General features: G+C 42.4%; 2 protein-coding genes across 2 annotated transcripts; both read right to left on the bottom strand.

Moving 5' to 3' along the window:
- Positions 1-229: 229 nt before the first annotated feature.
- On the bottom strand, positions 230-7,557 carry LOC146666859 (uncharacterized). Its single transcript, XM_085411002.1, has 4 exons — positions 7,429-7,557; positions 7,280-7,335; positions 5,467-6,550; positions 230-359 (listed from the first exon to the last, which is right to left on the bottom strand). Exons 1-4 carry the CDS (start codon positions 7,452-7,454, stop codon positions 230-232), a joined length of 1,296 nt encoding a protein of 431 aa, XP_085267128.1. The 5' UTR covers positions 7,455-7,557.
- Positions 7,558-11,064: 3,507 nt separating this feature from the next.
- On the bottom strand, positions 11,065-14,615 carry LOC146666858 (uncharacterized). Its single transcript, XM_085411432.1, has 4 exons — positions 14,492-14,615; positions 14,338-14,393; positions 11,206-12,043; positions 11,065-11,122 (listed from the first exon to the last, which is right to left on the bottom strand). Exons 1-3 carry the CDS (start codon positions 14,515-14,517, stop codon positions 11,244-11,246), a joined length of 882 nt encoding a protein of 293 aa, XP_085267558.1. The 5' UTR covers positions 14,518-14,615; the 3' UTR covers positions 11,065-11,122; positions 11,206-11,243.
- Positions 14,616-14,859: the final 244 nt, after the last annotated feature.

Genomic DNA, 14,859 nt, shown 5'->3' with positions numbered 1-14,859 from the left:
GCTTTAAGTTGGTTTACCAGCTGCCATTAGGCTTCAAAGAAGAAGAGCCTTCACGCTATGGACTTTATTATTTCTTAGCCCAGTACAGTACCTTTATTTATCCAGGTAAAAACATCTAATTAAGATTAAAAATCCAATTTCAAACAGAGACGTGGCATCGTGGCAGAAAGAGTATTTATATTATATTTCTTTGTATTTATAGCATTTTCAAAAATGTTACCCCACGAGTTCAGATGGTACGAATCATTGACACTGAATCTCCCACATGGTTTTGTTTGGTCAGCATTACAAACGCCGAGCGTTCCCTCTGCACCGGGTCACAGGGTCGACCTCCTGATGCTCTTGTCCACTCAGTGCTGCTTGATGTTGTGACATAAACATAAAAAAATCACAAAGAAAGAACAATACAGTATCCTCAACTGCACCAAAGAGTAAAACAGTGAAATGTGGATTATTAAACATTAGGTCTCTCTCCTCCAAGTCCCTGTTAGTACATGAGTTAATAATTGATCAACAAATCGATTTACTCTGCCTGACAGAAACCTGGTTGCAGCGGGATGATTATGTTAGTTTAAATGAATCAACACCCCCGAGTCATTCTAACTACCAGAAACCTCGAAGCACAGGCTGAGGGGGAGGTGTGGCAGCAATTTTCCACACCAGCTTATTAATCAACCAAAGACCCAGACAGACTTTTAATTCATTTGAAAGCCTGATGCTTAGCCTCGTCCACCCCAGCTGTAAAACTCAGAAACCAGTCTGACTTGTTATCATCTATCGTCCACCTGGGCCTTACACAGAGTTTTCTGTGTAGTTTCTGTGTAGCCTAAAGCAGATAACTTGTAAGTTGGAGAGGAAATGGCGCGTCACAAATTTAGAAGATCATCATTTAGCCTGGAGAAACTGTTTGTTGCTTTATGAGAAAGCCCTCTGTAAAGCCAGAACATCTTACTATTCATCACTGGTTGAAGAAAATAAGAACAACCCCAGGTTTCTCTTCAGCACTGTAGCCAGGCTGACAAAAAGTCAGAGCTCTTTTGAGCAGTGTTGGTCAAGTTTCTTGAAAAAGTAATCAGTAACTAATTACTGATTACTTCCCCCCAAAAGTAATCCCGTTACTTTACGGATTACTTATTTTCAAAAGTAATTAATTACTTAGTTACTTAGTTACTTTTTAAAAACACGAATTACAACCTGAATAGGTGATAAAGCGAGAGAATTTTCAGCCCAATTCTACTTTTTCTGCATAATCCATCATACAAAATGTAAACAAATGGAAAAGTCTGTTTTTAAAACTTGTTTTATCAATTTTAATCTTTTAACTTTATGCATCAAGCAAAAATGAAATTATATGCTACATTCTCTGACTGGAAGAAATTTGTTTAACATTTAAACCTATTTTCTGCACATTCCAGCACATAAAATAAAATATTTTTTTGTGTTTACACACAAATAGATGCAAGTGAAACACAGCAGAAAATAAATAAAATCAAAGACTAGCGGTCCTGTTGCTCTAGGAGTGGGGCAGGCAGAGGTTTGCCCTGGTGCAGGTGTGCCGCAGCGGTCAGTTGAAGAATCCGCGAGTTTCTCTGTGAATTTCCCATTACGTCGTTGCGCACTTGGTGCTTGCTCGTAAGTTTAGGGTTTTTTTCGCTGTAGAAAGAAGTTTTCTTCCCACGCTGAACGAACGCTAATGTTTTTGTCACTTTTTATGGAACCAAACTCAAAGTAAGGTCAGTACTTCCACGCTTTAAATGCACACAGCTGTTGTCACGAACGTCACATTCGCTTACGTCACTGTCATGAGACATTCTCGCAAAAAATCACAGTTTTAGTAACGCAGCATTCCTACGGGAAAGTAACTGTAATCTAATTACCGTTTTTGCAATAGTAATCCCTTACTTTACTCGTTAGTTGAAAAAAGTAATCGGATTACAGTAATGTGTTTGTTGAGCCAACTATCCCTTTAACGTTAACAAGTAATGACTTCATTAACATCTTCACAAATAAAATTTTAACAATTAGAGAAAAAATTACCCATAATCATCCCACAGATTCAACATTTAGAGTCTTTTTCTCCAATTGATATTTCTGAGTTAGCTAATTATAGGCCAATCTACAACCTTCCTTTCATATCAAAAATCCTTGAAAGAGTAGTTGTCAAGCAGCTAACTGATCATCTGCAGAGGTTTATTTGAAGAGTTTCCGTCAGGTTTCAGAGCTCATCACAGCACAGAAACAGCTTTAGTGAAGGTTACAAATGATCTTCTTATGGCCTCTGACAGTGGACTCATCTCTGTGCTTGTCCTGCTAGACCTCAGTGCAGCGTTCGATACTGTCGACCATAATATCCTATTAGAGCGATTAGAACATGCTGTAGGTATTACAGGTACTGCACTGCAGTGGTTTGTATCATATCTATCTAATAGACTCCAGTTTGTGCATGTAAATGGAGAGTCCTCTTCACACACTGAGGTTAATTATGGAGTTCCACAGGGTTCAGTGCTAGGACCAATTCTGTTTACACTATACATGCTTCCCTTAGGCAGCATCATTAGAAGACATAGCATACATTTACACTGCTATGCAGATGACACCCAGCTCTATCTGTCCATGAAGCCAGATAACACACACCAATGAGTTAAACTGCAGGAATGTCTTAAAGACAAAGACCTGGATGGCTGCTAATTTTTTGCTTCTTAATTCAGATCAAACTGAGGTTATTGTACTCTGCCCTGAAAATCTTAGAAATATGGTATCTAACCAGATTCTTACTCTGGATGGCATTACCTTGGCCTCCAGTAACACTGAGGAACCTTGGTGTCATTTTAGAAATATCCTGTCTCAGAGTGACGCTGAAAAACTAGTTCATGCATTTATTATTTCTACACTGGACGACTGTAATTCATTATTATTATGAAGTCCTAAAAACTCCCTGAAAAGCCTTCAGCTGATCCAAAATGCTGCAGCAAGAGTCCTGACAGGGACTAGAAAGAGAGCAGATTTCTCTTTTGTTGGCTTCCCTTCATTGGCTTAAATAAATAATCAGGCCCCATCTTATCTTAATGACCTTGTAATACCATATCACCCTATTAGAGCACTTCGCTCTCACACTGCAGGCCTACTTGTTGTTCCTAGAGTATTTAAAAGTAGAATGGGAGGCAGAGCCTTCAGTTTTCAGGCCCCTCTTCTGTGGAACCAGCTTCCAGTTTGGATTCAGGAGACAGACACCATCTCTACTTTCAAGATTAGGCTTCAAACTTTCCTTTTTGCTAAAGCATATAGTTAGGGCTGGACCAGGTGACCCTGAATCCTCCCTTAGTTATGCTGCAATAGATGTAGACTGCTGGGGGATTCCCATGATGCATTGGTTGATAGTTCTTCACTCACTATGTGTTAATACACCTCCTTGAATCATACTTGTCATTAATCTCTGTCTCTCTTCCACAGCATGTCTTTATCCTGTCATCCTTCTATTCTTATCTTACCAGTTATAAAAGTAAGTGAGGGAGTTGGAAATGAGGACCCATTCCAGCTGTAATAAGGCACTCTGGCATCCACACCCAACACCAATATAGAATCACTATTTAAACACAGAAACAGCAGGCCCTGATGTAAGATCAAACACTGCATTTCTTACTACAGAGGTGACAACATTCCCGGCAAAGCAGCCTGCTTGTGGTCAAATATCTTTGTAGAAGGCAATATACAGAAGTACGATAAAATGTTAAAGATTTCTAAAACTATTATTGGACATTTTAGAAAATATAAGTGAATACCAAGTTATTTTTGCCCTAAAGGGACTCGAGATGTATGAGTAAAAGTATAAAAATATAAATGACATCAGATGCAAGAAGGAAATTGTGTATTTATTTGCATGGTGAGTTACAGTCTTGGCAGAAATGCGCTCCAAAAGTAAAATAACCTTTGTGCACAGATTGAACAGAGTTGACACTGAGTTAGTTCCTGTGTAAAGCCTGTTGCAGAGTTGGTGCCAAATTGAAGACAGGCCAGTCTGATCCACCAAGGGCTGGAATTGATTGTTGCTTAAGATAACCTGATTCATGAGTCTGTTGCTGAATTGGTGCTAAGTTTAAAGCAGGCCATTCTGATCCACCAAGTGTTGAACGTGATTGAGGCTTAAGACCAGCTGCCTCAAAGGTTTGTTGCCGAGTCTGTGCCAAATTGAAGACAGGCCATTCTGATCCACCAAAGGCTGGAATTGATTGTGGTTTAAGATAACCCGACTCATGAGTCTGTTGCTGTGTTGCTGAGTTTAAGGCAGGCCATTCTGATCCAGCTATTGCTGAACTGGACTGTGGCTTAACACGACCTGGCTCAAAGGTTCGTTGCCGAGGTGGTGCCAAGTTTAAGGCAGGCCATTCTGATCCAGCAAGGGTTGAGCTTGATTGTTGCTTAAGATAACCTGATTCATGAGTCTGTTGCTGAATTGGTGCTAAGTTTAAAGCAGGCCATTCTGATCCACCAAGTGTTGAACGTGATTGAGGCTTAAGACCAGCTGCCTCAAAGGTTTGTTGCCGAGTCTGTGCCAAATTGAAGACAGGCCATTCTGATCCACCAAAGGCTGGAATTGATTGTGGTTTAAGATAACCCGACTCATGAGTCTGTTGCTGTGTTGCTGAGTTTAAGGCAGGCCATTCTGATCCAGCTATTGCTGAACTGGACTGTGGCTTAACACGACCTGGCTCAAAGGTTCGTTGCCGAGGTGGTGCCAAGTTTAAGGCAGGCTATTCTGATCCAGCAAGGGTTGAGCTTGATTGTTGCTTAAGATAACCTGATTCACGAGTCTGTTGCTGAATTGGTGCTAAGTTTAAAGCAGGCCATTCTGATCCACCAAGGGTTAAACTTGATTGAGGCTTTAGACCATCTGCCTCGAAGGATTGTTGCCGGGGTGGTGCTGAATCGAAGACAGGCCATTCTGATCCAGCTATTGCTGAACTTGCTTGAGGCTTAAGATGACCTGCCTCAAAGGATTGTTGCCGGGGAGGTGCCAAGTTTAAGGCAGGCCATTCCGATCCACCAAGGGTTGAGCTTGATTGAGGCTTAAGACCATCTGCCTCAAAGGATTGTTGCCGGGGTGGTGCCAAGTTTAAGTCAGGCCATTCCGATCCACCAAGGGTTGAGCTTGATTGAGGCTTAAGACCATCTGCCTCAAAGGATTGTTGCCGGGGTGGTGCCGAATTGAAGACAGGCCATTCTGATCCAGCTATTGCTGAACTTGCTTGAGGCTTAAGATGACCTGCCTCAAAGGATTGTTGCCGGGGAGGTGCCAAGTTTAAGGCAGGCCATTCCGATCCACCAAGGGTTGAGCTTGATTGAGGCTTAAGACCATCTGCCTCAAAGGATTGTTGCCGGGGTGGTGCCAAGTTTAAGTCAGGCCATTCCGATCCACCAAGGGTTGAGCTTGATTGAGGCTCAAGACCATCTGCCTCAAAGGATTGTTGCCGGGGTGGTGCCGAATTGAAGACAGGCCATTCTGATCCAGCTATTGCTGAACTTGCTTGAGGCTTAAGATGACCTGCCTCAAAGGATTGTTGCCGGGGAGGTGCCAAGTTCAAGGCAGGCCATTCTGATCCAACAAGGGTTGAAATTGATTGAGGTCTAAGATAACCTGGTTCATGTGTCTGTTGCTGTGTTGCTGCAGAGTTAAAGAAAGGCCATTCTGATCCAGTTATTGGTGAACTTGACTGGGGCTTAACACGACTTGGCTCAAAAGTCTGTTGTGGTGTTGTTTCAAAGTTGAAGAAAGGCCTTTCTGTTTCATGCAGAGTGGAGCTTTGTGGTTTAACATGAACTGGCTCATAAGTCTGCTCCTGTGTTTGAAAATGTAGAAAAGGTCTTTCTGATCCAGTAAGAGTTGAACTTGATTGTGTTTCGATGGAATATGGTTTATAAGCCTGTTCCTGTGTTTCTGAGTAACTACTACCAGCAGAGTTTAAGAAAGGTTGCCTTGATTGTGGCATTTCCTGCTTTATGTTACCGTAATTGACAAACTCTGTGTTCTCTGGATTTTCTTGATTTACTGAACTGTCAACATAGCTGGTCATTGGGATATTGGGATATTGAGAGACAGATGAAGAGGGAACAGATAAGTCGATTTGAAAGCCTGGTTTAGAGACAGGAGCGGTATCATTTCCACCATCATGTCCTTCACTGGCCAAATCTCCCCCTTCATGTCTGACCGAAAGATCAAAATATGGAATGCTCAGACTAAATTCGTAGCTTTTGGGTTTGGGTGACAGATATTTCTTCTGTGGTGGAGGCTGGGGTAGAACAGTCTCCTTTGGCCATTTGGTGGCAACATTAGATCGTGGCTGCAAGGGGTTTGCAGGCTTGAGGTTTGAGGCTTTTTGGTACACTATGGGATGGTTTTGTTTACAGATATGGAAAGGGGCCATCATTAAACGTCCCTGCTTTTCCAATGTTTTGTCCTGGGCACTGATGTAGTAGAAAGGATGACAGTTCTCATAGTTGTAGGCTTCTTCCTCTCCTTCACTTTGCCACACTCCCGGTTGCACAAAACGTCTGGCTATGAAAGAAAACAGGTGAAGGTTAAGTTACAAATTACATTGTAAAATTTGGACATTTAGACTATATTTTCCAAACCAACACCTCTAGAACCTCAACAACATATTTCTGCAGGAATCTATCATGAGAGCATAATTCATTTGATCTATTTAGCTTCATAATTGGTGATTAGCAGCACAGAAACAGTTTGCTAATGCACAGAGCTACATTACCGTTTTTTTCCAAATGAGGTTTCTCTGGGAGGAACAAGAACAAAGCAGAGATGTGCCATAAAGAATAAACCGGCCTGACAGTTGGCTTAAACAAGGTTTTTGTTTAGTTCCCTGTGCGACATTTTAAGCAGCGTAACATGAAGCACAGGACAACTCATATTTAATAGTGTGGAGCATTTAGACCCTGTAACTCCATAACATTAAAATACTGCAGATATACTCTACACAGTCCTGTTTCAATGTACATGGTCTTGAAACAGGACTGTGAATAAAGCTTACTTTTAATTAAATTTTTTTTTTTAACTTACACTGGTATTTAACTGACAATATTTAATCATTTATTAGATTCAGATTGTAAAAATTACATTTCAGGACTGAAGAAGAGTGCCACCTCAAGTCCCCTTTATAGATACTCCATTTGCTGTATAGCAAAACAATATTGCAATAAAGGAAAGAGTAAAACAGTTACATGTGGATTTTTGTATTAGTTCCCTCAGCAGGAGGTGAGTCAGGCTTACCTCTTGGAAAAGCTGAGGAGTAGTTCACCTCACTCAACAAACAGACCAGCAATAATCTGTTAAACAGTTACAAATACACAGTCAAGGTAGACTCAAGTAAATAAAATGGACCTAATAAAACCCATTTGGTTTCATATTTAATGTGTTACCTTGTAATTAGGAAGCCAGCAGCCATGACTGCTGCAGTCGCTGTGTCCTCACAGCTGCGAGCGCTGAGCTGGACTGTGCAGCACAGCTGCCCTGTCAGCCGTGGATCCAGAAAGCCCAACTTCCAGCTCCTCCAACCAAACACCCACGAGACTCAAAGTCGAGCATCCAAGCCACGCGGCTGTCTGTGTGTGTCTTTTCTATCTTCCTAATGAAAAGTTGGGCTGAAGCAAACTCTGCCTCACACAGGTGCAAACACTTGATGTGATTGGCCTGGCTGAGACGTTAGAATGATTGAATCTATGCCCCAGAGGGGATGTGGACAACAAGAACACATTTGATTTTAACTTCTACAGTACAGCGCTGTATTGTTTTCCTTTTACAGTTTTATGCGCTTATACACATTTTGACATGAAATAAAAGACTAATAATAAAAGTCTTGCATTGAGCTCAAGCACCAACATAAAATAAATCTGCCACATTAAAGGCAAATTTATCAGAGGTATGAAATATATGTTTTTTATGTTAAGAAAGCAAACAAAAAAAGACTTGAGATACTTTAAGATTAAATAGCTGAATTGTTCTTGGGGTGAGGCAACACTACATGACTGAATGTGCTGTTTAGCCTTCAACCACAAACTGAAGCTAATTTACCTGCCTGGTCAACGACACACTACAAGAACCTGAAAGTATCACCACAACCAGATTTGGCTGTGGAAATTCATGAACAGCTGAAGGAGGATGAGTCGGTCTGTCATCTGTGGCCAAGCCAGGAAATAAACATGTAAAGGCTCCAACATACACACAGTGAACTTGGGTGCTTTTATTTTGACGTTACTGAGAAAATCATGAGAGAAATAAATGAACACTGAACAGAAAATGGTAAAGGGACAGAACACATTTACAGTGTGCGTTAATCAGCTTGACATGTTTGAATACAGCTCTAAAAGCTTTCAAGCTATGTTCAAAAGGTTGATGAAAGATGAATAAAATTTTAATATCCGATTCAAACTCTAGAGTAGACTGTTTTTCCTCTTTTTTGTACAGAGGAGGGAGAGTGGATACACTGACAAAGGATGTCAAAAATAGAGCTGCCAGGCAATAAAGAGGAAGACCTCAAAGACGATTCATGGATGTAATTAAGGAGGACAAGCAGAGGGTGGAGTGAAAGAGAAGGATGCTGGGATAGGAGGAGGCGGCAGACGATCCACTCTGGCTAAAGAATAAGATGCACTGGGATTTAACCCAGTGAGCTCAAGTTCACACAGACTCACCAAAATGTGATAACAGAAAATGTTTTATTTATTTAAAAAAAAAAGCAACTTCACCCGATCTGATGATTTTCTTTGTGTGGTTGGTGTGAAAAACAAACAAACCCCCACCATGGACACAGCTGCAGGAATGTAAAACTGACCTACAAATCAGTCAAGCATAAAACAGGCATCTAACACATGAGCCAGTGTTTATCTACACAACAGACAACTTTAAAAATAAAAGAAACTCCAACGACAGCCATAAAACTTTATTTTTCACCAATAATGGAACTCCCAAAGAGCTGTTTGCTGAAAATGTGGCATCTCTCATGGCATCTAGTGGCGGTACATCTAGCTATGAAAAATTATCATATTTGTCCATATCCAAGGGATGACTTGAAGTAAGGCTAGGGCCACATGTACACAGGTATTTTTGAAAACGCAGATTTTTCTGTGCATTTGCACCTTTCGTCCACACGTAAAACTGAAAACAGATTTTTAAAAACTCCTGCCAGGGTGGAGAATCTCAAATACTCAGTTTTTGCGTTTACGTGTGGATGAGGAAAACTGATATTTAGCCACGGAACGTCACAGGTGTGCGCTTTGTTCGACGCGACGCTGTGCGCCATGTTATTGTTTACATGAGATGAATTTCTACAATGGCGGATAGAGACAAAATACTGTTGCTGTTAATCTGACTATCTGCAGTTCTTACACAGTTACTGTCCGTCCGTTTAGAAAGACAGAGACATCAGAGGGAACTTCGGACGTGGCCTCTACAGTCAACACAGCTGCTTCCACAATCCTAACGTGGTTTTGAATAAATTTACTTTATATTGTTCATTCCTAGTTGCAAGTCTACACCAACCAAAATACTTTTAACATTTGAAATGCTGAAGGCATTTGAAAAGTAACAAATTTGTCTGCCTTTCCAAGAAAACAAAACCTTTTTGGAAGTACTTTAGTCTTTCCGTCCCAGGCTTCTGATTTGCCAACATTTCATTTTTAGCGTTTACATGTGGACAAATGTTTTTTTTTTTTTTTTTTTTTTTAAACGAAAACCTCCATTTTTACCCGTACACAAGTGTGGGGCTGCTCAAGCTCTTGCCAGTTCTAGGCCAATCAGCATTTTGTCCATTGCCTCTAACAGGGCTGAAACTGGTACCTGAGCAGACTACCACTTACAGTTTTGCGCTACATCCAGTCACTTTAATTTTCAAGTCTGATTTGGAGGAAAACGCAAGGTTCTTGAATGATATGCTAGTAGTGGTGTGGCAGGCGTTAAAAGCTTGAGAGCCTGCAGAATTAAGTTTTAGATCATTAGGGCGATCGTGGCTCAAGAGTTGGGAGTTCGCCTTGTAACCGGAAGGTTGCCGGTTCGAGCCCCGGCTTGGACAGTCTCGGTCATTGTGTCCTTGGGCAAGACACTTCACCCATTGCCTACTGGTGGTGGTCAGAGGGCCCGGTGGCGCCAGTGTCCGGCAGCCTCGCCTCTGTCAGTGCACCCCAGGGTGGCTGTGGCTACAATGTAGCTGCCATTACCTGTGTGTGTGTGTGTGTGTGTGTGTGTGTGTGTGTGTGTGTGTGTGTGTGAGAATGGGTGGATGACTGGATATGTAAAGCGCTTTGGGGTCCTTAGGGACTAGTAAAGCGCTATATAAATACAGGCCATTTTAGATCAGGCACACTCAAACTTAACAGCCTCAATTTTAGGGGCTCGTCTAGAGGCAACATGTTGGTGAATACTATAATCTGAGAATTACATATTTTGCTTAAAGGGATTTAACCAAGGCCAGCCAATCTGGACTGGGTGCAGCAGAACGTCTTCTTTCAGCAACTGCCAAACCTCAGTGCTCCACTGCATTTGATAAAGGCTCAGGAGGGGACAGGTCTCATTTAACCCTTAGAAGAATCATCTTACCTAAATCTTTGTCATTATTCACCAGGGAGAAAACGTTAAACATTCAAGTCATCCTCTGCAGCCAAGAACTGTCCTGGAGAACAAGTTTAAGATGTGAGAAACTATTCAATAGTCTGCCAAAACTGACAGTTTGGGTGGCTAATCTCGTGTCTTGGCAGGCAGCGATCCCAGCTTGAGACTCAGAGCAGGAATTCGACTGAAGTGTCATTCGATGGCCGAATGGAGTTTCTACATAAATTGGAGTGCCTGCGATAATTGTGAAATACTGGGCTCAGTTACATCTCTAGATGCAGTTCAAAATGTACATCACCCAAATATTTAATGAGCTGCAGAGTCAGTGGCTTTTAACATTCGGGCATAGACTTGTTGCTTGCAAACACATGAATGTCATTAGCTCTAAAGAGCAACCTCAACCCAAGTGTTCAGCTATTCTTTCAACCTGACAGAAGACGAGAGAAACTGCAGGAGAGCTTTCACACTTTATTTTAGATAAATACAGGAGATCCTTGTTGCACTGTAGAGCTGTGAAGGAGGAAGAAATATGAGGAACAGGTTTTAACCATCAAGAAATGCCATGTTGTAATATCCAAAAACCAGTGACCCACCTGAGCCCTGCGAGTTTGGCTCGTCTCTTCCATCCATGTCAGTCTGAAGCTGACCGATGGAAATTTGGCCAAGGGTCAGAAGATGGATGCTTTACATGACCCCAGTGAGGTCCATGGTAATACCACCAGTAGTCGTTCCACGTAGGATTCATGTGGGAGTTGTAGTAGCCACTGTAAGGGTCGACATATCTCTGAGGATGGCGCGGCCTTGATGGGCGTTCCAGTCCATCTGGCGCCGGAAATGCAGAGACCTGACCAGGGCGGCCTTCGTCACGATGATGATGCTCGTTGGGGTGCGGCCTTGTATGAACCGGCACATAAACTTGCGGTCTTTGGTGACCCAAATCAGCTTCCTCAGGCCTGTGTCGATGTCCGCTGTGATGTTCCTGGCGGCGTGGAGAACCTCGTGAAAAGGGAACAGATAAGCTGAACTGGTAGCCCAGCTTGGAAGCGTCATGGCCATGGCGTCTGCCGGGATTATTAAAACTGTTGTCAATAATAAAGCCGCTTGGTCCGTACCGAGGAGGATTAGCACCATCACGAGACTGAGCAAAAGGAATCCTCAGGCTCAAGTCAAAGCTCCTGGGCTTGGCCACAAGGTGGTTTCTGTGTGCTCGAGGCTGGAGTGGATACGTTTCCATGGGTCTGTGGGCGGGAATATTGGAGCGTGGCTGATACGAGCTCGGGGATTGGACTTGGACCTGATCGCGCACATTAGGGTTGATCTTTGGATCTGTCGGCCGCAGAGCCCTCATGTACTGGAAAGGACGAGGACTTCCATACACATCGTGTTCCCCTCTTCCACCCTGCCACGCTCTAGGCTGCACAGGACTTGTGGCTGAGAGAGAACATGGGTAAGAATACAGATTATACCAAGCTAAAAAAAAAAAAAAAAACCAAAAAAAAACAAAAACAAAACACAACTACAGTTTCAGTATACTGATGCACATTTATCTTAACAGGAGGAAAGTAACTTAAATTTGAGAGGTCTTCTCTGAGTGGACCAAAATTTTTGTTTCCTAATCTGTAAGGCGGCAAGAAACGCAGATGATTGCAGCTAAAGAAACTTTTGCACAGACCTACAATTACTCTTTTAGGAGCCTCTCTGGGGAATGTTGGGGTTCAGAAACTTCTTTTACACGTTTAACTACAGTCTGCTTTTAACGTCACTTTAATTGGACAAAGTATCAGAATTCGAAGAGCGAGCCCAAGCCTCCTAACACACGCTTTCTGGTCCTTATCCACATGTTCTGCCAGTTACAAGCTGTTCATTCCCTTACACATGCCCCACCCTGCCTCCCCCTTTTTAAATTCTTTATCTTCTTCACATCTATTTAGTACACAGGGGATCTGCCAGGCCTGGGAGCCGCTGCCAGTACCCTTTGAGGCCTTCCCCAAACCGCAGCTCAACTGGCCAAGCCATTCACCTTTACCTACTAAAACACTGTCAACCCTAAAATGACGACGTGGGCCCAGCAAGTGAAATTTTATTCTAGAATCAGTCATTTCAGTTTCTTCCCGAAAGTATTTACATAAACAGATATTTCCCTGTGTTTAAAACTTTACAAAGGGTTAGTTTTCAGTGCCATGAAGAGCATTTAGCCGTTTGTTACCATCTTTTCATTCAGTTGCAGTTTGGACTAGTGCGAGGCTCTCCACTTTTTGGTTTGGACCAGTCCTCAATTTACCATTTTCAGGTGGGCCAACATGCAGCCGTTTCTCTGCTGACAGGTATGAAACTGATGGAGCATAACCCCAGAGCTAGCCTCCCTACACTGGCTTCCTTACAGGATTCAAGTTGTGTTTTTACATCATGAAAACGACCAAACCCCTCCTTACCCATATGAGCTTCTATTCAGGCTCCTGAAAGTATGAGGTTAAGTTAAAAACCAGTGTTAATTATTCCATGGTCTAACTTAAATTTTGTTGTGACAGAGCCTTCTGTGGCAGGCCCCCCTCCCTCTAAATCAGGCGTGGGGAACTCCAGGCCTCGAGGGCTGGTGTCCTGCAGGTTCTAGATGTGTCCTTGATCCAACACAGCTGATTCAAACGGTTAAATTACCTCCTCAGCATGCCTTGAAGTTCTCCAGAGGCCTGGTAATGAACTAATCACTTGATTCAGATGTGTTGACCCAGGGTGAAATCTAAAACCTGCAGGACACTGCCCCCCCCCCCCCCCCCCGAGGCCTGGAGTTGGACACCCCTGCCTCCAAATACTGGATCTGCACAAACAGTGGAACATCTTACGTTTCTAAAAGACACAGCTTTAATGGCCTCACTTCCAGCACATGTTGACCCAAACAATTTTTACAGCTTTGGTCACTGTTGCTGCAGATGTTTGTGTTATTGCATTTTTGTATTTATTTTATTATTCTAAAAAATTATTTTATTATTGTTGTGCATTTTACACTTTAGTCTGTAAAGCACTTTGTTGGAAATGTGCTGCATACAAAACACCAAGAACCTTAACACCAGTCACCTTCAACTGGCGTTTTAGATGTTGTCAAGCCAGTTTAGATGAAGAAAACCTGGCTTTTTGGTTTGGTCTGGAATACTTTGTCCCACCACTGGATCTAATCAGCATTTCCAGTTTAATGTTGCTCTAGCATCAGAAACATTCAATTCTTTAGAGTCTTCTGGTGACATTTCTCAGTGTCTGATACATTTTATCCACTTCAATTCTCTGCTTCCAAACCAAACCAAATTTAACCTGCTGATTTGGACATGACAGAACTTTAGCCCATTGGCTGCGTTGTCCTTACAAAGGTAGACTGCAAACCCATTTAGTGGCACACAGTGGCATTAACAGTCAGCTTTCAAAGACTTGTAATGTATTAATTATGTGCTCTAGAATATTAGCTGTTTCCAAGGTTGTTTGGTCTCCTGTTTAGTACCCACTGAAGGCCTTCATACTTTCCCCAATAATCTTGAATCTAAAGAATGATTAAGTGTTTTCTAAAGAGATGCTCCAGGTTCTGCGTGCAGGCATGACTTTGCTGGACTCTTCAGGTAAGGCAGTAAGTTGTTATAGTTTTTTAACTGTGGAGCAGGTTGTTTCAGCACAGGCTGAAAATGTTATTTGCTACAGGCTTTGGAAAAAATTCATAACAACAAGATGCAAGTAAGGCTCACCTCCTGGAAAAGCTGAGGAGTAGTCCACATCACTCAAAACATAAAGCAGTAAAAACCTGTCAAACAGCACAAATACAGTAAAGATAAAACCAGACAAAGGTCCACATTTGAGTACAGGAAGTGTAGATCATGAAAGCACATTTAAACGTGGTACCTTGCAATGAGGAACCGAACAGCCATGACTGCTGCAGCTGCACTCGCTGTGTCCTCACAAACCCTCCAACCAGACTGTGCATGCAGTCGTGCCCTGTCAGCTACTCCAGCCAAACACCAGTGTGCTTCTGAGTCAAGTGTTCAGGACATGCTGCTGTCTTTATAGGTCCTTCCTACTGCAGGTGTTTCCAATTAGCCTGTTTTAATGAGAAGTTGAACTGAGGTACCCAACAGGTCAACTTCCCTCCCCCATAAACGTGTGAGGGAGAGAGAAGAAATTAGTGGCTATATTTAGCAACCTGAGGAATTTGTTTAGGACAGCAACACAGAATTACAAAATCTTTCATTTGAATATCTTCCCGTTACAGG

This window comes from Rhamphochromis longiceps, linkage group LG7 (genome assembly GCF_057381845.1).
Source record: "Rhamphochromis longiceps isolate RC_006_pf linkage group LG7, R_longiceps_female_GT1.1, whole genome shotgun sequence".
Lineage (NCBI taxonomy): Eukaryota > Metazoa > Chordata > Actinopteri > Cichliformes > Cichlidae > Rhamphochromis > Rhamphochromis longiceps.
This window is presented reverse-complemented; position numbering and strand designations above follow the sequence as displayed.

Bases quoted from the DNA above. Each gene is read 5' to 3' on its own strand.
- LOC146666859 (XM_085411002.1), bottom strand. From the start codon at position 7,454: ATGGCTGCTGGCTTCCTAATTACAAG. The intron at 7,336-7,428 runs GTAACACATTAA...ACTGTTTAACAG, and splicing joins GCTGGCTTCCTAATTACAAG to ATTATTGCTGGTCTGTTTGT. The intron at 360-5,466 runs GCAACAATCCTT...CACAACATCAAG, and splicing joins TTCAATTCGGCACCACCCCG to CAGCACTGAGTGGACAAGAG.
- LOC146666858 (XM_085411432.1), bottom strand. From the start codon at position 14,517: ATGGCTGTTCGGTTCCTCATTGCAAG. The intron at 14,394-14,491 runs GTACCACGTTTA...GCTGTTTGACAG, and splicing joins GTTCGGTTCCTCATTGCAAG to GTTTTTACTGCTTTATGTTT. The intron at 12,044-14,337 runs GTGAGCCTTACT...GTTCTCTCTCAG, and splicing joins CTCCTCAGCTTTTCCAGGAG to CCACAAGTCCTGTGCAGCCT.